The 24327-nt window shown below is 41.0% G+C and overlaps 1 protein-coding gene across 1 annotated transcript in view; it reads right to left on the bottom strand.

Annotated features, from left to right (window-relative positions):
• The window catches only part of MGAT5B (mannosyl (alpha-1,6-)-glycoprotein beta-1,6-N-acetyl-glucosaminyltransferase, isozyme B), a 74112-nt gene that overhangs the window by 34870 nt on the left and 14915 nt on the right, over nucleotides 1-24327 (bottom strand). The window contains exons 3-11 of the mRNA XM_018555702.1: nucleotides 11777-11924; nucleotides 10041-10150; nucleotides 8478-8551; nucleotides 7484-7651; nucleotides 4104-4268; nucleotides 3817-3986; nucleotides 2334-2465; nucleotides 1612-1745; nucleotides 39-169 (exon numbers count right to left, since the gene is read on the bottom strand). Of these exons, the coding sequence (XP_018411204.1) occupies nucleotides 39-169; nucleotides 1612-1745; nucleotides 2334-2465; nucleotides 3817-3986; nucleotides 4104-4268; nucleotides 7484-7651; nucleotides 8478-8551; nucleotides 10041-10150; nucleotides 11777-11924 (1232 nt within the window). The remainder of the gene's footprint in view (nucleotides 1-38; nucleotides 170-1611; nucleotides 1746-2333; nucleotides 2466-3816; nucleotides 3987-4103; nucleotides 4269-7483; nucleotides 7652-8477; nucleotides 8552-10040; nucleotides 10151-11776; nucleotides 11925-24327) is intronic.

Below are 24327 nucleotides of genomic sequence, written 5' to 3'. Positions count from 1 at the left end.
GTATTGTGAGATGCTAACAGAGAGATGTAGAAACATACCTTCCACATAGCTGCTTCCTTTCCATATACAACAGCCATATTCCTGACCTTGTTAAGAGCTACTTGTTGGCGCTCTGTTTCATTGAGTTCATCCGTCACAAATCCCATAAAGGAATTATCTGGAGTGTGAGCTGTAGAACAAGACAAAGCAAACAGTCCACAAGCAGAGGTATATGCCATTGCAGCAGTGAGCACGGAGTACAGAGGAGATCATGAGCCACAACAAGGTGCATGGGCATAGTTCGATCAACACAAGAGGAGCCAGCATGTAATCCATGCTCAAGGGAAAGGCACCTGAATGGATGGATAGCAGTCCTCATAGTACAATGGACATGCAAAATCATAGGTGAACATAACTATCAGAAGCAGTGCCATGCTATGACATAAGTGCAATAATACAGCTGTGTTTATGGCAAATTGGAGGCTAGCATAGGTAATGATGAACTACCGAACCTCTTTTATCTCTCTCCACTACACAGTCCCCTTTGTACTATCTCTATCACTATCTCTATCCTTCCCTCTTCAGTCCAGTGTTTTTTCATCCTCATGCTTGTACCCTAGCTGTTAGTACTGTATATCTAGAACAGAATACCTCACTTATAACTGAATCTACTCCTCTAAGTTTTCTTTGTACATGGTACGCTGCCACAGCTAACAATGGACACATCAGTTTATATCTGTATTTAAAGCATGCTTTAAGTACACCTACGCTGAGAGAACTATAGGGACTGCCATTGCTGAACTCCTTTGTGAAAAGGATAGTTGTCTGGCTGTCTCCTGTATCAATATCAGGTGACAGACCTAGAACAATCATTCAGATTAGTAAAGTCAGATTGAAGTGACTGCAAAGTAACTAGCACGTTTAGAAGTTAGGGCAGGGATGGGAGCATCCATACTTCTTCGGTATACTTTAAGGTAGCTTAAAGTGCACCTAAACTCAAAAAGAGGACATTTTTGACCATTAAATTACACCAACCTGATCATAAAACAATCAGTGCCCAAACCTGCAAATAATTAACAACTATACAAGCACGCTCTTCTCTTATTACATTAGTTAACTGATGGCAGTATATTAGTGCTTTATAGCACTAAATATGTTTAAGGTTCACTGCTACAGCAGTTCCACTAGTTCAATTTACAACAGTACAAACAATAGATACATTGGGTGTGGATTGAATGTGTTGTCCTGTTATTACCCCCTATACAAGCAAATGGGCATTTTCCAGGTTTTTGTAGAGTAGATATATGATTGGTTGCGTTGCACAATAGTCACTATCCTTCTATAAGTTTTACACTAGACACAGTATTATCACTACTTACAATAGGCGACACTCATTTACATGCATAATTAAAGGGGGACACTACTGCCTATCTCACAGTTGTGGGAAGATCACCTTGTTAACGTGCTTTCTACAAAACATGTACATATAAAAATGATGCAACACAAACTGAAAATGTAAACACAAATCTATCTTAGCAAATCAACAAACTGAAAAACATGTTTGAATGTTGCATGCTACGATGTCAGATCGGTTCAATTCAGCCCCCCCCACAACTCCATTCCCAAACTCACGGAACATTGTCATGAACTGTTTGGGATGCAGGTTCCAGTAGCCCCAGTTTGTGCGGTAGCCATGGAGCGTGGCATATTCTTCGTGGTTATACGCCGGCTCTGTCCCAAATGTGTCCACCACTCGCAGACGGCACCTGCAGGAGGGGGGTGTTCATGGTGTGGACCCTCTCTGTTAGGGGCCAAATGTCGGTGTGCACTAGTGGGCAGGGATCTTTTAATAAAAAGAGTTTTCCACTTTACAGCGACAGTAGACTCCTGGTTTAGACCTCTATATTGAGCAACATTATGGGGTCCCCTTCTTCCACAATAAGTAACAAAGGAACCCTTATGCTATTATTAAGTACTTTTTTTCTATATTAAAGCATTTATTTTTGCAATTATACCTTTTTTAGAATTTGAATGGACATGCTGCAATACCAGTTTTAAGTTATGGTGCAGGTAAAACCTGAGAAAACTTCTGATCTTAGGAAAATGTAGGGCTCTAGGACTGAAGAATCCCTGAGTTTTTACATAAAGAGGTCTCCAGCAAGTCAACTTTTATAGTAAAGTGGAAGAATCTTTGGAATTGATTGTAGGTAGCTAAGGGTGGTTGCAGTGAAGTCAGATGTGTCTATTGCAGGGTGGAGGGCAAGAAGTCATAGGTCAAAGGGACGGTCTCTGGCACAGTCTGGGAGCATTTTAAAATCTGTGTCGGTGTTTACCATGTATAGTCTTTCTCTTACCTGTATTTCCTGAATGACAGGCCCATGTGTTGCTTCATTTGTTGCATGCCGTGATAGTCCGTGTAGATAAGATCGAAATGTAAAGGTTCTGTTAACGGGCAATTTCCTCTTCCTGGGGGGACACCTAAATAACTGAGATACATACAAATGTTATATTAGCAAAGCATTTAGTTACTAAACGTATTATACACACACGGTTTCATTTAAATCATTGAAAGGTTGGTGTATTCCAGAGACTGTTTTGTGAACTGCCCCTTTCCTTTTTAATCTTTTGCTCGCTGAAATCTGGTTCTTTAGCCTAACCTTTATTTAGGCATTAAAGCTTACTCTGTTTGGTTCTATTGAGAATTACTATGTAACAGTAAACTGGGAGCTGGAATACAAGAAATATTTTAAAAAAACTCTGATGCCCCAACATATATTTATTTTCAGGGTATCAATAATATGGCAGTCCTCTGGAATCTCAAAATAAAGACAACGGAAAACCTCTCCGCTAGACTTACAGGAGAACTATGAGGTGAGTGATTTTCACTCAATCTCATAGTTCGATCCGACGTGTGACAATGAAACTGTCGCACGTCGGCTCAATAAATCGGGAAGTGAGCGAACGCATACCGTCGCTCGCTCACTTCTCGATCCTGTCCCTGCAGAGAGCCGTGACTGTCACTCACGGCTCCCTGCAGGGATTCCCCCCTCCGATCCACCAGCGCTGACTGGAGGAACGAACGGAGGAGGGGCGGGTACAGCTGGCTCTGCCTCTAAATAGGCAGAGCCAGCTGTCAATCACGCAGCTGGGTGGATCTTGACAGTAATTTCGGGATCCGTCCCGGCTGTGGCGGTCTCAGTATACCGCGAGCTGTAGCTCGCGGTATACTGAGCTTTGGGTGACGGGAGGACTCTAGTTTGTGTCCTCCCGTGACCCTGAGGAGAACTATGAGGAAAAACACTGACCCATAGTTCTCCTTTAAGTCACAATTCCTCAAATATGATCAACTACAAAGCATCACTTTCTGGTCTTAATGTACTTTCACCTTACAGTTAGTTTGGGGAATGTTTACATGTCCAAATGTCCTTTTCAGCATCCTTTGTTCAAGCCTGGCTAGGCACTTTTGGAGGATAAAGCAATTGGCTAGGATCATTTTTCCCAACCAATCATGATTGTTTTTCCGGATTGTCATGCTGGTGCTAAGCATTCTTCCAACAAAGACCCCACATGCGCATGTACAACATGCATGTTTGCAATATAAAAATTATTTGCAAGACAGATCATGCATGCAGGCCCGTCAACCACCTACAGTACGTAGACAGCTTAACACTCATCCATTCTAAATGTTATCACTAACATATAGATGAAGTAAGAATGGCTCTATGACTGTCAATAGTGCAGATGAACCAACTAGTAGCCCAAACATCATATTGGGCTCTAGTAATCCTCTATAACATTATCAAGTAGCAAAATCAACAGTGCGGTCACTATCCTCACCTCTGGAGCTCTTTCACAGACACTGTTATTTTTAGACTGTGACCCAACACATACAGAGCTGCAAGGATATCTGCCCACTGCACCATCTCACCCAGGGGTCCACCTTTCAGCACCCTAGGACTGAACACATCACCAGACTCCTCTGTCAGAAAACCAATATGGACCAGGATCTGGAGAGATATGGAAACGTGTATAAAGGACAAGTCAGTGGAAGATTTGAAGACAGGTAGACAATCAGCCACTAAGACAACTATAGCATAGTAAACTGAAATAAGAGGTCTTGAGACCTGTTTCTGCTCATTAGGTGTACTTTGAATCTTGGCCTCCAACCTTCGGGCAGCCAACAGCCACTGAGCCTCTAGTCTCCTTAGCCTCTTCTTCATAAAAACAAGAGACTCCTTGCCAGTTCCCATTACATCTAGAAGAGACGACAGTTCTGTGCGGAAAGCAGCCTAAAAAACAAAGAAGCAAATGAGAACGCATGAGATGTGCACAAATAAAAAAATATGCAGTTAAACTGTGTTACAAATAATTAGGACCACAGCATAGGGAAAGCTGAAGTGGTTGTCTACCAATAAAAGAGTCCACGCCACACACTAGCAGGACATGATGTTTTATTCATGGTACTTCATAGGTCATTACTGCTTTCTGCCTTCAGTCCAAAGAATAAAAAATATGGGTAGTGTACTCCGATCTAAAGTATACAACTGTCTCATCATATGCGAGAAAATTGAAGTGTTCCTGAAGCCTGCTCTTATCTTTATTGCCAACAGCTTGGTGTGAAATAATGTATTCAAAATAAAAGACCCAGTCTGAAAATGACCCTGCAAGAATAGCATTTAAAGTATAATCACCTCCAGGTGAACTAGTCCAAGATTCCTCAAACTTTATTGTAAATTCGCTGTGTTGCCAAGTTCTGAATAAATTGCTGTTTTCCTCCCCAGGAATGGTTTATAAATGGGGTAGTTTTCCTTCAATCTAACCTCCTGAGCAGCCTCAGTATTGTATTAGGGAAAGTTACAGTGTCTCTATCACTTTGGATGTGGATGGGCCTTGTGTGTTTCACTCAGCTGTAGACCTTTCACCCATCTCGGAATTGGTGCTGACAATGTCCTTCCTTCTGGAGGGTGGCTACTTTTATTCTCCACCCCAAGCTCACTCCTGTGATGGACTACAATCTCATGCTTAATTTTTCGAATTTGTATGGAGATTGTAGTCCATCACGCAAGGGAACTTGGAGAGGTGGCTACTTTACAAAACACACAAGGACCATGGGGAAAAAAGTAGCCACCCTCCAGAAGGAAGGACAGTGTCAGCACCAATTCAGAGATGATTTGAGGATGTACAGCTGAGTGATACACAAATAAGGTACGGTATTTTTAATAGGCAAGGTACTTGAGTGCATTTGTAAGACATAATTCCTGACTTTAGTGTCACTTTAAGATTACCGAGGGACATCTGTACACAAAAAGTGTATAGAACAGAGGTAGGCAACCTTGGCACTCCAGCTGTGGTGAAACAGTGACCGGTGGCTCAGGAGGTGAAAACTAAATATCTTCTTTGCAGGGGGGCACATTTTTGACCATTATGGTAAAGCAATTAAATCTATGAAATCAGTCAACAAGCAATGCTTTGCTTTCTAAATTTTAGAGTATAGTAATGATGAGATCATCTATAAAGCAGCACATATACTGTGAAGAACTTATTTGATAGTGTTACATTGTTGCTAAAATACATTTCATCATCTTTCATTTGTAGATGCCTAGCAGGAACATTCACTATTCCTGTTACAACAAATCCAAAACTGTTTAATGTGCTGTTTTGCCAAAGTGTGGGAGGACTTTGAGGACACGTCATTAAAGGAGAACTATGGGGTCAGTGTTTTTCCCCATAGTTCTCCTTAGGGTAACGGGAGGACACAAACTAGCGTCCTCCCGTTACCCTAAGCTCAGTATACCGCGAGCTACAGCTCTCGGTATACTGAGACGCCGCAGCCGGAGCGGATTCCCGACGTAGATGACGGGATCCGCCCAGCTGCGTGAGTGACAGCTGGCTCTGCCTATCTAGAGGCAGAGCCAGCTGTACCTGCCCCCTCCCCGTCCATTCCGCCAGTCAGCGCTGGCAGATCGGAGCGGGGAGAGGGGAATCCAGCCCCTCCCCTGTCACGGCAGAGAGCCGTGACAGGATCGAGATGTGAGTGAACGCCGTTATCTGTTCGCTCACCTCCCTATCTACTGAGCCGACCTGTGACAGTCTCATTGTCACAGGTCAGCTAGAACTATGAGGTGAGTGGAAATCACTTATCTCATAGTTCTCCTTTAATGAAAACTAAATGAAAAAGTTTCCATGGTCACGGTGTAATATACTTAACACTAATGTGTTAAAAAGATATTGAAAGATATAAATATATTGGTCTGGAAGCTTAACTTTTCATTGCACAGCTATTGGGTCGGAGTTAGCAAGGATGATTTACTAAAGGCACATAGGCTGTTCACTTTCCAATGGAATAGCAGGAGAAACTTCCCTTTGCAAAGAATACCCAATCACGTGCAAGGAAAATAAAAAAAACTGTATTTTCAGTTGCATTTGATTGGGTGATGGAAGTCAGCAGAACTTATCCACTAAACTAAGGGAAAATTCCGCCTGCAAAGTGCAAATTACATTGCAAAATGAACGAAATGTTAAGTCTTGGCATGATATTTAACAATAACTACACGTCAACATTGCTAAGACACTACAATTGAAATATTGCTTTAAAATTGTTTCTAAATCCTTTTTTTTTTTTTAAGGTGTTTCTGTTTTATTCATGGTCCCATGAGCACTAAATTCCCTTCTTTCACATTGGATAGCGGAAGTCTCACACGAGACTCTGGTGACTCCACGCTCTGCAGATTCCTGATGTGCTGACAGCAATACTCCCTTTGGAAGCCGCTCTCAATCTACACATTGTGGCAGCCTGGGAAGTGTGACTGCCTGCATAATCACAGTCAGACTACTATAGTGTACAGGACGCCACAAGTTGGTATGGTTTCCCGTACACTGACACATGGGAAGCAATGGAGGGCACGGCAATGATAAACCAGTAAGTACCCTCTGATCCAGAGATTATCAGGTAATTTAAGCTTAATGGAGCAAGAATGGGCATCCATGGCAGATTTAAAAGTATGGGAACATTTAAAATCTATGGGGTAACCTTTTTTTGACATATACTAATGGTAATATTGCTATATTATTATATTAATATTGTCGGGATCCACCCCACTGCCTGGTTGACAGCTGTGCCCGCCCCCTTTCCCGTCTGTTCCTGACAGCTCAGTGTCACAGTCACACATAAGTTTTAATTACGGGGATGAGTCTAATTCACTCTCCCCATAATGCTCCTTTAATGCGTTATGCTCATTTGGGTTCGCGGACACTTTATTTTATTTTTTTATATTTTGTTTCGTTCAAAAGGTTTTTATTTGTTTTTAACACAAAGAAAAGAAATTATTACAATATCACATTCAATGTGGTATACTATGGTGTATCAAAAAGAGCATACAAAATTAGTTTTTTATAGTAAAATGCTACAATCAAATAAGGTAATCCAGAAGGATATAATGTGGGTTCGCGGACACTTTAATGGAGTTTCTTCCAAGATTCTGTCAATGAACAGTCAATATCATACCTGCTTTTTGGGGTGGGCCTTAGAAAATAAATGAAGAGATTGATTCCTCCAGGGCAACACTGGGCAGAACCATTCCACCTCACTAAGATACATTAGGAAGGAGCACTCTGTCCCATCCACTCCATAGAAGGCATAACACGGGTCTGATGTCCACCGGGATCGCATCCACTGAAACAGATATTATCACAATTGCAGCTAAATAAAGTCATGAAACTTGAATCTAGTATAAACATGTAGAAGAGTCAATGGTAGGACAAAGTTCTTAGCTATAATGAGCATGGTAAAAAAATATATGTTTTCATTAACATTATGATGTGAAATTGGAAATATACATACATACATATATAGAAACATACATACACACCTACTGTATAATAAATATATAATATATATATATATATATGTATATATATATATATATATATATACCGTGTTTCCCCGAAAATAAGACACTGTCTTACATTTTTTTTGGGCTCAAAAAAACACACTAGGCCTTTTTTTCAGGATAGGTCTTATTTTAGGGGAAACAGTGTATATATATATATATATACACACACACACACACACACACACACACACACACACACGCACACATACATATATTACTGTTTGGCTTTAATTAAGAACTTTTTTTACACCAGCAGTATTTGGCTGTGTTGCGCAATGTCCCAACGCAAGAACAAGGCAATCTGACTAACGTCCTATGACTTCAGTTTGCCTGATGAAGGGGATCATGTGAGACCCCGAAACGTTGTATCTTGTGTTTTGCATTTGCAACAGGTACGTGAATAAATAGACGTATTGGATTTGCTTTGAAATGCCGGTGTCCATCTTTTACTTATTAGCACAGCAGCACACGTTCACAACACGCACCAGCACACATGCATCATGCACACAATAGCATGTAGTGTGAATGGGCTCTTAGTGATTTGATGGCATATTGCTGAATCAAATAAACAAAGAATAAAACAGATAAAGACAACATTAAACATACCTCCACTTTCCCAGAGCAGTCGGGGTATCTAGGGTCTCTTGGGATGTCACAAAGGTCCCTCTGACCATCAAGCACTAAAAATAAATATTTACTAACAACACATGGTATAGCAATGCATGCTCCAAGACATACACTCTATTAACTACACACAGAACTAACGGATTAGTCATAAAACCCATTTAATCAATGGAGATTGCAAACGTAATGAGTCATTTAGCTTGCAGCAGATGCTCATAGCTTATGCTATCATTGGCCACTAGAGCTCTGATATGAGCTGCAGCTAAGTTCTAGAGGTCATAAAGTAGAATTCAGCCCGGGTGAGCCATCACGTCGGCACAATTCCCAACTGTTTACACTCAAAAGGATTGACAGAACAAGAGGGAATCAAAGGTCTAGAACAAACAATGAATGGGATATCATGAAGGCCCATTGTGGCTTCACCTCTATTCCAGGCCTGGTCAACTATATCACTGTGAAATCTATTTGCTGTATCTGAACTGCTCATTCAATTTATAGTTTAACTCTAATAGCAAATTAACTTTCAAATAACAATGTTCACAACTTTCACAAGGTTATTGTTGAGGATACTGTTCACTTAGCAAGACTAATGTTAAAGTGTATGCAAACAACAACAAAAAAATCAGCGTACTTTACTCTCTGTTGATATGGATGGGGGAATTGTTCTCTGTCCCTGCATGCTTACTTTTTGTTAGTTCCGACCCATTGTTCCTGTACTAAGTTGACAACACTGACAGAGCCCGTGCTTCTACAGGAACTGCGTTGTCAGCCATGGACTGCTAGTTGGCTGTGCACTGGCAGGTGGGCATGACCAAACTATAGTACAGCCTCCAGCTCCTGTGCTGCTCACCAGGGATGAGCTTTAGTTTAAACTAAACCCAAGCTCACCCAAACCAGGAAGGCAGCCTTCCGTGTTCAACCAATCAGCTGCAGACAGGGCATTCCTTGCCCTGCAGCTGCATGTAAACAGAAGGGTGGGCTGCCGGTGAAATCATTGACCTTATATGGCCATACGCCCATATTTGGTGAATTACCAAATATGGACATCCCTACTGTTCAACGCTATGATGTGAAGCAAAGAGCTGGAGAGAAAAAATAAATAAAATAGCAATACACATTATCTTACTATAGTGAAATTATTTATGTCCATCACTAGTTAGGGTTTACTTATATTTTAATCTTTTAGATTGTAAGCCCTCACGGGCATGGTCCTCCTTGCCATCTTGTCTTGAATTGTATTGTAATGTCTTCCTTATATTGTAAAGCGCTGCGCAAACTGTTGGCGCTATATAAATCCTGTATAATAATAATAATTTAGCTTTGTCAGTAAAATGATGCAATGTTCACTTTGAAATCTATCATGTGCACAGGAATCACAAAAAACACAATTCTGTCTTGTAGGTGACTGGATTATTGAAGTGAATACAGGTTCCCTTTATTCACTAAGACAAGAGAGAAGTCATTTTGCTAAGAGAACATTTTCTACTCCTTTAGTAAATCAACATTATGATCTCAAACTGGTTATCCAGCAGTACTCTGTCTCACCTTTTCCTCTTAGGAGGCTGTTCCGCAGGATCTGATCCACTTTGACTGCAATGTCAGAAACATTCTGAGCAATTGCTTGAATCTTCTCCATTAGACTCCCTGGCTGCAAACTGCAAGACACACACTTCCAGTGACACACAAAGTAGGCAATGCACGTTAGCTTTCCTGATTATACGGAAATAATGTAAAAAGCAATGATCATGGACAATGATTCATGTGCAAAGGAGTAACCCCCAGCAGTCAGATTCAGTAAAAGATTCAGGGCCCATTTACTCCTGCTTGTTACCACAATGCATGTATATATATATATATATATACATACATACATACATACATACATACATACATACATATATGAACATGTACACTAAACTACATGTACACTAAACTCCCAGTTACATTGTTTACATTCTGCTGCCGACTGCAGAATCTAGCCACCGGCTGGCAGCAAGAAGGAAATATAGAATTTAGTTAGCAACTAAATACATTTTAGTGCGCACCAAGCAACCGGCAATTTATCAGTGTGCATCAAGCCACTGGCAAAAAAAGAAGGACATATTTATTTTTTTTGCTGGTTGCTTGAATGCCGGATCATGGTGAGTTTTCTCTTTCTCTCGAATGAGACATCACACTTTCAGCTTGCAATGATAAATTTCACTGTACTGGGGTTTTTTTTGTACAAGCTCCTATATTTGCAGTCGCTGGGATTCCCTAAACCTCCTTGCTATCATACACACGCATACACATGCAGAGTCACATGCATACACACAATGGGTTGAACTTGATGGACCTGTGTTTTTATTCAACCTCAAATACTATGTAATACAGCAGAGATTTTTGTTATCCAGAGAGAGACGTGGAGAGTTGTTCCGAGTTTGCCCCATATTGTCCTTCTGATTGCTCAGAGAATCTGGACATACTGGCAGAATTTATCAAAACTGGAGCAGAGAGAATCTGGAGCAGTTGCCCGTGGCAGCCATTCAGCTTCTCTCTTGCGTTTATTCAATTAAGTTTTGAAAATTATATTTTTCCATTGAGAACAACTAAAGAAAACCTAAAAAGTTAGGCGCCAGCTGTAAATTTTAAGGACCATTGGCAACCTGTCTCCTGGTTGTATCTGCGTTCATTAGCTAGACATATATCCATCACAAAATCTGCTGATTACACTAACGTTTCATTCTGCTTATGCAGATGACTCTGAAGCACTTGTTTTAATGAGTTTATTTATTTCTCTATGATTTAGGGTAAACCATGATTTTTACTATCTATACCCTTAGTCAGACCAACTGATCACGTCAATATAAATGATGTCAGTCGGGATCATATTTTTCTGGCTACCAATATATTACAGAACATCCACCTTTGGTAGTAGGCAGCTTCCTTGAGGATCTTGTGTTTCAGTATCATAGTTCTGTAACTGTCTGCCTGTAGAGTGTAAAAGTTACATTAATTCTTCTATCAAGTAAATGTATCTCGACAACCCCCAGCATGCTTTGCTGCTATGCCATAAAATTCAGCATTTGGCACGGAACTGTCAGGATTAAGACAGAATCACTGCACATTGTCACTGACGTGATGTCAGATTCTGTGCATATCTTCTAGTTGTTCTCTGGAAAATTTCTGATCTTCCACCTTTTCCGCACTAAAGCGTGGCAATGAATGAAAACTCGGGCGATGATGAATTGATGTTTGTAAGGAATCAATACATTGGGAGAACTAGTGATAAGGTTACAGACCTGTCCAAAGTGAAGTGCCCGCTCTCTTCTGCCCTTCGAGACTCACTAGCGTTTTCCAGTCGTGCTAAGATGTCCATCCTCCTCACCAGGGTTTCCAATATGTCATTCATCCTCCGCAGAGCTCCTCTCGACTCTCCCAAGCCTAGAACTGAGAACAAAGAGCACCAAAATTTTTACTGGCGATGGAACAGGGCAAGTGGAATGCATTCATTTGTTCCATTGGTGGCACGTTTGGTACATTGGAAGCCTAAAGGGGTCATTTATAAACCATCACATAGCTCTGTTCTCCACGTTTTCTGGGAAAAGTTTATCTTGCCCCAATTTTACACATACAATATGTCATGGAAACCCAAATTCAGGGGTTTCAATAACGTTGACTGTTGAGGCCATATTAAAAAGTAAATGTATTTATTTTTACATGCATTACATGGAGAACAAAACAGAGTATTGGAATCTACATTGCTCTGGCTGGCTATGGTCCTAACACAATATATATAGGGTCTGAGTTGGGTGGGAACCTGCCTATCTATGTCCTTTGAAGTGTAAATCTTCTTTCTGATGGCATCTGCAGAGGTGACAAAACACATGTTGTTTATGATGCTTCTAATAGGACAGCTGTTGTGCACAGGAACCAATTTCCTTGTAAATAGATTTGAAGATGCATTCCAGGGTGGTCATCACATAAAATAAATGCAGGATGTTAGGCAATACTAGATTGAACCAAAATATGTTATAAATAAAATGGCTGTTCCAATTTCCCACTCAAATATGATTGACAATCATTAAATTCGAAGATTAAATGTGGTACTCACCTTATACTATGGAATCTGTACCCAACAAATCAAGCAGAGGACAAAGAACTATTGACCAGTAATGCTCGGGGTCTCTCTACTCCTTTACTCATTACTGACTTACAGTGATTTGCTCTGCACTATATGTTTATGTACATGTGGTCATCTTGATAGAGGAGCAGGGCTTTGTCTTATTATATTACAACTGCCCCTCTGATAACGTGTGATCTGATGACTGGTGGGGGGAATAGCAGGAGAGGTGCAGAAAGCACAGATCCATAGAATAAATTAGAACCAGCAAGGAGGAATACATAAAGAAGCATAGTAGCAAGATCACCATGTTTCACTCCAAATCTAGTGAGACTAGCAGTCAGAGGTAGCAGTGTTTTTTTATGATCTCACACTGCAGATAGGCTACTGAACAGGTTCTCCTTGGCATATTCACAAGCCAGGAAACTGTCTATTTTCAGGAATAATTCTGATTTAACCTTTTATTGAGCAATAACAAAGGGCAAAGAACATAAGTAGAACAAAATGAGATAGGTATAAAGAGACCAGCATCATGAGTGCATGTATCAAAATAGTGCAATATGGTACCAGGCACAGCTGGACCATGTGGATACACAAAATCACATAACACCACAGAATCATCAACAAAGTTACTGTAACTACAAGTTGTAATGAACTGATTATAGTTAAAAACAGGAATCAAGAAAGAGAACAGTAGAGGAAGCAGAAAAGAAAGGGGAAGTAGCAACATGGAAAGGAACCCCAACCCTTAGTAGAGTTTAATACAGAAAAACTGTCAGAACAGTTTACTGTAATGCAGAACATTTTCTAGGGCTCCAAGAGTGTGCTGTCAAACCAAAGGTAGAAATATGCCAATCCAGGGTTGTCACACTTTAGTATATAGAGTCATTTTGTCCAAGATGGAGGCTTCAACTTTTTAATGAATCATAGCTTATGTGACTATGATTAAGTTCGACAGGTTGAAGTTTTCAACACTTTAGCAATGGTTTACTTAGCAGATGTCACAATTTGTAATTGCAAATTAAATTGGGCAGTAGTGATTCCATCTGGTTGTTTATTAAGCAAGGGATGGGCTGGACATACAGGTAGAGCACCATTTAAAAATGGAGAACAACATTCAAAAAACCTGTTTCCAAAACAAACCTACTACAGGGCAAGTCCACCAGGTATGGAAGAAAGTGCCTCTCTCATTGCAATCCCGAAAACAGGAAGCTGGGTACAAATTTAGCAATTTTGGATTGCACAAAGTATTATCAGGAAATCAGTTTAAAATAGTTTTTTTGCTGGAAAAATTCAATATACATGGTTACATGGTTACAAGTACATGGTTCAGGGTACTGCTTTAGCACAATTTATTCTAACATTTCTAGATGTTCCCTTTTATATAGCAAGTCTTTTTTTTTTTTAAACCAGATACATTTATGGAACATTTTAACAATTTTAACAACACTCCCCCCAAAAAAGGGAAGAAGAAGAAAGGGAGACAAATAACAGCATAAAGACCAGTAACAGAAAAAACATATTCGACTAATGTGCATAGCATAAAGCATAATATTAGGATTCTAATACAATGCTATCAATACTACTAAGGCACAGATTATGATATGAAACATAGCATGGCAATAAGAAGGAGCTCAAGAGCACCATACTAATATATCTGAAGTGCATCTAAGGTTTAAGTTGGGGGATATTCCCCAGTGACAAATATTGTTGGAACATCTAATTGTGGCTATGAGTGTGAAGAGATAACCATCTGGACCAAATCAGGGAAAATTTATTTCTGCTAATCCCTCTATACTGATATGTAATGCGCTCAAATATTACAATGCGATCTAACTCAGAAATCCACTCAGATAGTGTGGGTGGAGAGGTGGATATCCATTTCCTCATAACCAACCTTCTAGCTGTGAATAAGGCTCTATGGACAGCCAATGTTGTATGTCAATCTAGAGTAGAAGTGTCCAAAACACCTAATATCCAAGTATGAGGAGTGTTATCAATCATACATAATACCAAATACCGAGTTAATGGTTGCCAATACTGCACTCCAATAGCGGACCAGTTTGGGACATCTCCACAATAGATGTATTAATGAGCCCGGATGAGAGCCACATTTGGAGCAGATGGTCTTTCCTAATATTAATTCGAAACAAAAATTCTGGAGTACGATTAGTTCTGTGTAATATAGCAAGTCTTTACTTTTTGAATATAGGTCCACTTTAAATGTTGGATCAATAAACATAAAATGTTCTCTCAGTAGATGTGTGCCAATAGATAATATTCTTTATTTGTGATATATTATGGTTGACAATGTTTGATGATGTGCCCAGAGTGCAAAGATCCTTCAAAATGCATAGACATAACAGTTTTATTTATTAACCACAAGCAGAATTGCACTGGAGATCCATTTAGTCCAGATACACAATTACATTAACAGAAAAGCAGTAACATTTGTTTGTTTGTGAGAAATAGGTCAGCATGAAGCATGTGGGTCAGAAAGAAGATCTCTCGAAAAAGGAACAATGTTTCTGCTAAATATGGCCAGCATGGGTCACTTGGCACCCTTGCCGTTTTATTTTCTTGAGAAATCTTGGTCTTATCTGTAAAACGGGGCTTAAAGCTGAACTCAAGGCAGATATAATAGGCACAAATTACTGCAACTCTTTAATAAATAATAAATCAGATAAGCTCATCAAGGTGCTGTTTCTTCTATCACTGTCCAGTTGCAGGCTGGAGGTGTGGTGATGACCTGTAATTGAAAGTGAAACTGCAGCAGAGAAATATCAGGCCTCCTCCCTTGCCAGGTAAGGTAGGACTGTGCTGTGTGGCAGGTTTGGGCAAATCTCAAGACTGGAAGGACAGAAATACAAATCCTATAACAGATAAAACATCTCCTGTATATGCATTTCCTCTGTGTATTTCACTATTTGCTTGGAGGTCATCTTACGGTAGAATAGAAGCAGGGTCAGTGCTCCCAATAGGCAAACTAGGCAGCCGCCTAGGGTGCCCTGTTGCCTAGGGTGCAGCCTCAACCACTCGACCCTCTAAACTCCCCCCCCCTCACCCGTCTATTTCAATCTGAAACTTTCTCAGGTCCGCTTCTCTGCTCAGTGGGTGGGGTTTCAATAGCCAGTCCGCTATTGGCTATTTCAAATTGAAGTAGCAAACAGCAGTCTGGCTATTGCTCCTGGCTGGAGCCGTGTGAGGGGGGGAGATTGGGGGTGCAAGTAGCTTTTCTTGCCTAGGGTGCAAAATAGTCTAGCACCGGCCCTGAATAGAAGCTAAAGGTGTAGGTGTGCTAACAGAGGAAGTGAACAGGGCAGCGGTTAGGAAAGGTGGAGGTTTTCATATGCTGATGATTTCTGGCATGGAAGGCCAGGAAATCGTGCCCAGGCTGGAGAAGTGCCTTGATATTGCTACCATAGAAATACTTTCATTTGCAATGACAGCAACTCAATATAAGCTAGCAGCAATGCTTGCCTGAAAGAAGATGATGGCAGTACCTATTTCAAATTCTAAAGCCTTAAGGGAAAATCTGCTGTGTGAGTGCTTATTTGGACCAGAGAGATTTATTAACCAGCTGCACAGCTACATCCTCTACACACTGAGTGACAATTTTCTGCTCAGTGAACTAACTACAGGCCTAAAAAAATCTCTTTCACTGTTACTCTGTGGAGCAATTGCTTATTTGCCCTTACCTTGTTGGATTCAGCCCAAAGGCAAGGAATGTCTAGCCTAGGGGATGGGTTGCGGTGTTCAGCACAGAAGGCATTTCAGTTCCAGTTCTTGGTTTATTATATGGTGGCAGTAAACTGTCACTGAGAATTGTGGCATGTGTGTGTATGGATAAAACGTATTTACAGTTTTGCTATGCTGTCAAATTTAGCATTCCATAGTTCTTGTGGGAAGTAAGGGGAATTCTTTATAATGGAGCCCTAGATAGCAGAACTATAGTCGCAATGCAAACAATTACAACAGATTCATCTAAATTAAATACAGCAAACAGCATAAACTTTAGAGAAATTTACATTTTCTGTCTCGTTATAAATACCTAGTGATTAGATATGAGCTGAGGTCTGATCCGAACCTAAGCTCCTCTGCACCTGAGCTCCCCTGAACCCAGAAGAAGCTCCTCCCACACATGTGCTGCCGAATTAGCTGCTGGTGGGGAATTTCCCATCCCCTGCTTGCCGTGAGCAAAGGGGTTGGATGCAGTGATCTCATTGACCTTATATGGATAATTGCCTATATTTGGTAAATTACATATACCTAATATGGCTATGTGACCATATTAGGTAAATTACATCAGCACAAGCATCCCAAGTGAAAGAGATAGGCCCTCAGCATTGTCACTGCTTAAAAGCCTCCGCCTCAAATCCAGTGAGTACTGTCCAAGCCTATCTCCTCCTTCAGGTGTTGTGACTGACTGCATGGAGCTGTCCACATTTCCTGGGGAGAAGACCCAAAAAGGTGGCATAGGGCGCACTCTTCCATCCCTCCTCCCGGCTCCGGTAACTAAAAGCACTGTAGCCCCTTTTATGTTATAGGGTCTAGAACAGTATTTCTGAACCTTTTTTTGGTCATGGCACCCTATAAAAGTATGGAAAATCTCAAGGTACCCCAGTCTAAAATGTCAGATTTTAAGGAGGACCCCACGCAAAATCACGCAGTGGGTTTCCCCTTCACATCGAAGTGCCCCCTTCAAATCAAAATTCCCCCATCACATTAGAGTTACCCTTTGCAACAGGAGCCCCCTTCACATCAGTCTTCATTGCCCAATTCACATCACTGTTCCACAACCACAAACGTTTGAGGCACCCCTGAGGAAGCCAGGAGGCACACCAGTGTGCTACTGCACCCTTGTTGAGAAAGGCTGGTCTAGAAAAAGGATTTCCCACCATTTTCATTGAAGGTTCTTTACATACAGCACTTGTAGATTTGGACATAGAGAGTCAGCATTCCAGCCAGGCCTCTAATTCCCTGCAAACTGCTTGTCAACACTGACCATGCTTAGAGGAGAAAAAGCACCGGGTTGTTCCCTGTCAAACTGCAGCAGCCATTTTTTTCTAAGAATCAGATGTAAGAGCATTGTTACAATGATTTCAGGGGAAGATGCTTGAAAACTGGACATAGTGAAGGATGACTGGAGATCCTGAGATTTTTGCTAGGCACTTCACTTAAAGTCCAACTCCACTTTCCCTCCCTCCCGAGATGTTCCCCTGACACTCTTTCAAAGCAAAATAATCCCATTATACACTCCCTTTTTTATTTTGTCTTCTAGCTGGCCTGATGATATCACAGGTTCTTCCTCTTCTTCCTCAGAGGTGGCAAAGGGCCATAGTCACTCCTGGACAGCATGGAGCTTACATAATAACTTCTAAAGCTACAGTATCCAGGAGTACTGTGAGCCCACACCGACATTATGATGTGCCTTTCAGGGGGTGTGTCAATGACAGCCTGGCATCACAGGAAGTGGGCAGAACTACACTGGACATCAATAAACCCTGATGACCAGTGGCATCATCTAGAGGAGAAGAGGTAAGCAAGGACAGCTCTGCTTAAAGGAAAGTATACTGGACCGATCTGCTTCTTTTTTTTTTATACCATCAGGGCCTCTCTTAAAAAAATTAATAAAGTTGGGCTTTATAGGATCAGAGGTAGATCGGAGGTTAGGTTGAGCCGAGTTGAGGTTAGGCTGAGTTCTAGGGTTTAAGTTGACTGTTAAATGCTAATGTCCCTTTCACACGGGCGATCTGATCGGGTCTGCCTGTCAGTTTTTCTGGCGGACCCGATCAAATGCCCAATGCAAGTCTATGGGCAGCCATGTGTAAACGGTATACTCGGTTACCCCCTCCTCCAGCTCGGGTCTGGAAGAACAAGCGGAACAGTTTTGACGGACTGGATCAGAGGTAATCTGATGTAAACAGACACATGTTAGTTTACATCAGGTTCCCCATAGACTCACATGGGGTCTCCAAGATGGAGGAAAAAACTGGACAGACACGGATGTTACAGCAGTAGCATCTGCTCCGAACTGCTCTGATCCACTCATGGATCCTCTCCTGATCAGCCCGTGTGAAAGGGGCTTAAGGCTGGAAATTATTTTATATGATGTTTTTAGGTTTTCAAATTAGGTTTTCAAATATGATTATTGCTTACTTAAAACATTGCATGTACCATGAGCATTAATAGCAGGGCAGAAATCATGTGGGAAATCTCTCCAACAGGGACACAGAAAAAACCAAAGACACAATTTAAAAGCATGAGAAGGGTTAGAAGTTAGAAATAGAAGAAGTCTCCGGCACACCAGCCTCCACTCTACCACCATTCTGTCTTTATTGACGTTGGATAGTCATGACATCACACTGAAAGGCAACGTTTTGGCAAAGTTTGTTTGCCTGATGAAGGAACCTATTTTGTTCCGAAACGTTGCCTTTCAATGTGATGTTATGAGTATTCAACGTCAATAAAGACGGAATGGAAAATGAAGTGCCGATGACTTCTATTTTCGATTACGTGCAGCGCCATCCGCAGTCACTGTAGCACCCACCCAAGGATTACAGGTTTATATCGGCCAGAAGTGCAATGGGACTTGCATTTGACTTGAAGGTTAGAACTTCTGACAATATCTTTTATTGCAGTGTGTACACTCCTATTCCAGTGACAACTGCATTGTTTAGGTGTTTCCGGTAAAGAAAGTGAGGGGAAAATCTCCCCTAAAAAGAACAGAAATAAAAAAACTGAGAGATATTATAACTCATTCCCACTAAAGAAAACATTACGCTCAATCAGTTTCTGGAATTCGGTCATAGCCTTGGCTAACCGGTGTCAGGATAAAACTAAACCAGAATGCTTTGCTATTGTTGTGCATTTTTGCATAGTAGCGTGTTCTAGTAGACATGTAGCTGGTGAGCTGGTGCTGAGTTACTATGAATCAATGAACGGTTGCAGAATATAGACATCGCTGGAGGATAACACAGGTATAACAAAAAACAGGGATGTATCCTCTTCACCCCTTGCTGCATGGCTGGCACTTACAAAAAGACTTTATACACGCATAGTCACGACATGCAGAAAAGACCCAACTTGGGTCTTTTCTGCATGTCGTGACTATGCGTGTATAAAGTCTTTTTGTAAGTCACCCAAGACATATAAGGGAGAGCAATAAAAAGACAGAGCTTTACAATGCACTCTCTCAGTTTAAAGACCCATTAATCTGCTCGCCATTGCCAGTGAACTCTCTTACTGGTATGCAAAATGACACAGTGACAAAGGACAGAGCTGTGTGGGACATGGAACCCTTTTTCTGTCTGCAGGGTGACAGAGTAACACAGCCAGTGCTCATACATAAAACATGTCGCTGTGTGTATAATTATTACTCTCAGCTTGGATTGTGCTGCAGGATTTGTTGCAGTCTCCTCATTGCTCCGAGTCCCCAGGGGCTCTGTCGTTCCTCATGAGTTGGGGAGGGAGAGATTGCTGGAGGGGTTTATAAAGTTGTCTTTGATTCCAATTCTCAACAGCTCCCAGAACAGTTTAAGCTGCTATGGCAATATCGTCCCCCCTCCCCTTCTTCCAGCCTGAAGATTTCATTATGTGAGCAGCCGAGTATGCAAAAGAAAAAAATCTGAGCGCAGCAAAACTGGTAATGTTCACGTGCGCATAGTTCTGTTCAAAACAGGCTGTGTCTGCGCTGATGGTATACACTCAGCTGGGTATGGGTCTGATGAAATATTTGTATCTCCAGGTGGCGGGGGGGGGGGGGGAATCCCCTCCCCCACCCCCCTGGAATGATGGCAGATAGCAAAGGAGCTATTGCTTCCCTTGCTATCTGCAGGTTTTTTTTTTATTATTCTGACAGCTCCTGAAAGCATAGGAATGAATAGCTAGATTGCTTTGGCTATTTCAATTTGCAATAGCAAGCTGGCTATTGCACCCGCCCTCTGCTGCTGTTAATCAGCAGATGAGAACCTGATGGAGAACTTCTGCCACCTTACAAACTGAAATAGCCAATAGTAATCTAGCTATACATTTCTATGCTGTTTTTCTTTTTTCTCTGATGGCAGCCCCGAAGTCAGAAGAAATAAAAATAAAACAGATAGCAGGGAAAGGTTTACTCTGCTAGATCAAGCAGAGTAAACCTTTCAGGGAGAAAATGTTTTCTAGGAGGCTACAGGAGCAGGACCTCCCATTCTCACCTAGACGAGAATGGAGGCAGGGGAATGGCCAGAGTCTAAAAAAAAACTTTTTTAAATAATATTACAGAAGGAAAAGGGTTGCAGTGAGGAAATGCAAGTGAGTGAGCCAAGCTGCTCAAGTGACACTATACTCAGGAGTTAAATCTTAAAAATACATTCAAGTACCTTAAAGGAGAACTATGGGGTTAAGGCTTTACCCCATAGTTCTCCTTAGGGTAACGGGAGGACACAAACTAGCGCCCTCCCGTCACCCTAGGCTCAGTATACCGCAAGCTGTAGCTCGCGGTATACTGAGACGCCGCAGCTGAAGCGGATCCCGACAATTATGCCGAGATCCGCCCAGCTGCGTGACTGACAGCTGGCTCTGCCTATGTAGGGGCAGAGCCAGCTGTACCTGCCCCGTCCCCCGTCCGTTCCGCCAGTCAGCGCTGGCAGATCGGAGCGGGGAGGGGGGAATCCAGCCCCTCCCCTGTCACGGCAGAGAGCCGTGACAGGATCGAGAGGTGAGCGAACGCTGGTATGTGTTCGCTCACCTCCCGATCTACTCAGCTGACCTGTGACAGTCTCATTGTCACAGGTCAGCTAGAACTATGAGGTGAGTGAAAAGCACTCACCTCATAGTTCTCCTTTAACTATTTAAAAGAATGTATCTTATTTGTGTATCACTCGGCTGTAGATCCTCAAGTCATCTCTGAATTGGTGCTGGCACTGTCCTTCCTTCTGGAGGGGGGCTACTTTTGTTCCCCATGGTCCCTGTATGTCTTGTAAAGTAGCTACCACTCCAAGCTCACTCCCATGATGGACTATAATCTCAATACAAATTAAATGTAAGGTTATTGTCCATCTTAGGAGCGAGCTTGGAGCGATGACTACTTTACAACACACACAGGGACCATGGGGAACAAAAGTAGTCACCCTCCAGAAGGAAGGACAGTGTCAGCACCAATTCAGAGATGATTTGAGGATCTACAGCCGAGTGATACACAAATAAGGTACATTTTGATAATAGTTAGGGAACTTAAATGCATTTTTAAAATTCCTGAGTTTAGTGTCACTTTAAGAGAACAACTTGAAGTACTTCAGTGTTTCTGCTGGTTATTTTTAAGATGAACTGCTCCACAGTACTTGCAGCTACAGAGGTCACTGAGGGCTTGTTCAGTTTAAAGCTGAACTCTGGGAAAAATCTAAAGTTACCCTTGCAGTGGGGCTCATTTCCATCTAGGGTACCATTAGATAGAAGTTTTACTTACCTTACCCTAGCTAATGCAGGCTTCTTCCTGTCTGTGCGACCAGTCCCATGAAGCATCTTCATTTCGCCTATCCATCTGTGTCAGCTGTGCTGTAATCACGACTGCTGGTCCTGCATTGTAAGTAAGGATGCCAAGGGTTTGCCCGCAGCCTGGAGCATCAGAGAGAAATGGAGAGTGTGTGGCTGCTAATGGGAGGGAGGGCCAAGGTAAGCAGAACCACTTTTTAATCATAGTTTTCCCAGAGTTTAGCTTTAAGTCCTCAAAAATGAAAGGCATACAGTATAGTTTTATGTGATTTTATATAAATTTATTTTATATACATTTTTATAAATAAAAAATATAATGGTTTTGGGTCAATTTTATTTGTTTTTGTTTTTAGCGTGTAGGTTTTTTCACTGCTTTATATCTGTTTGTAACTAAATATATACAGTCTGTGTTTTACAAACACGTAAACATAATGCATACATTTGTTCTGAATAACCACTGCTTTCTTTTGACAATATTGTCTTTCAAAAATGATTTGATTTTTGATGCATTTTGTTCTCTCTTGACCATTTTAAAATAAGTGGTGTAGATTTAAAAAAGTGTATGTTTTATAATTTTTTTTTTTTTTTTTAACGACACTAAAATTATGTTTCTGGTACAAAGCATGGCAACGTTAATTGCAAAAATTTGTTTTTTTTTTCAAGTTTGAGAAATCTGTTTATGTAACACTGAGAAAAAAAATTGAAATCTAAAAGTTTAAATATTTATGGTAAACAAAATGGAAATAAAAAAAGACAGAAAAAAACCCAAATGGAGAAGGGGAAGATGGAATTAATTAGGGTTGATTATAGGTAACTATGTTTTTTTAAGGGGGTTAAATGAGAATCATTTGTTTTTAATTTACTTGTAAGGTTGCTTTAACCGATGTCATATGAAGATCAAAGGTCACAGCTTTGATCTTCAGATGAATGAAGGAGTAAATACAATGTAACAATCGTTCCTGCATTTCCTTGATGACACTTGCAGACTATCTGCAAGTGTCATTGTACAGAGGAGAATATGAATTTTGACAGCCATTCCTGCTATGTGATACATAGCAAGTTAGTTGGTAATTGCTGGTATTTAAAGCGGGGAAACGACAACAGAGTGGAAAGCAGCAGAGCATTGTTGAAGGTTTTTTAAGGGCATTTTTTTTTACCCCTCAAGGTCCTCAAACAGGTGTTTACAACAGAAGGAAAGAAATGGCTATAAAACATGTAAAACAGATGCTAAAGCTCCACCTGCTGGCTGGATAATAGAAAACATCAAATTCATATGTCATAGGAATAATTTATCTGAGTAACAAATGATACAAATTTTTATTTTATGTTTAGTCCTGACCAGAACAACGAACAAAATGATGTATGTTGCTTTTACATACTTTGAAAATGGCTGCGCTAATGAGTGATCCGGGGAAACAAAATAATATAGCCTATTAATGGACAGATTTCTCATAAAGAATAATGGGATGTGAGGGATTTCCCCATTGCACCTCGCCTGGTATTTTAATCATACCTGGACGATACTAAGGTCTGGTGCACATGCTTTACAAGGATTATTATTTTTTACAAGCTGAAAAAGGAATTACAATGGATCAATTACATGGATTTTCCAAGATGCTGGATAGTCTCTGGGAGCTATAAAAACACTTTTAAAGCTTAATGGTGTTTTTTTAATCACTGTTGATAGCATGAATGTTCTGCCAAATGAATGACAGCAATGCTTGAATGAGATGTATGTCTTGTAAAAATTGGTACAAGCATGGCTTAGCACATGGATCTTTTTCCATGCACCTTTACATTTCCACTCCATCCAACACAGGATAAATGGAGATCTGGTTCTGCAACCAGGTGTTACTGAACTTTATGGGCTTTTGCATTACAATACAGTACAGACGTATTTTCCAATCTGTCAGCGCTTGATGGCGGTCTCAAAGCAACACACAGAGGCAGTAATCCAAAGCGAAATGTCAACGCACAGAGGGAGCTGCTGTTCAAGGACAGGTTGGGAGGCCTCACGGCACATGCAAGAAAGAACAGAAAAACAGTGCCTTCTCCTCGTGAAATACTGTTTAATTCGCCAATGAAAAACTATAGTGGACTATGGTCAGGACTATGGTCAGCACCCTGTAGCATTGTCAGACATCTGGAATGTGAGCAGAAGTAGTCTATTGTGCCTTGTTGACGTGTTTCCAGGGATGAACCCTCTTCCTCAGAACAAACGGCATTATGGACAGAGCTGCTCTAATATCAATATAT

Source organism: Nanorana parkeri, unplaced genomic scaffold (genome assembly GCF_000935625.1).
Source record: "Nanorana parkeri isolate BGI_ZX_2015 unplaced genomic scaffold, ASM93562v1 scaffold209, whole genome shotgun sequence".
Classification (NCBI taxonomy): domain Eukaryota; kingdom Metazoa; phylum Chordata; class Amphibia; order Anura; family Dicroglossidae; genus Nanorana; species Nanorana parkeri.
The sequence above is the reverse complement of the archived record's forward strand: the minus strand, read 5'-3'. Positions and strand labels throughout refer to the sequence as shown.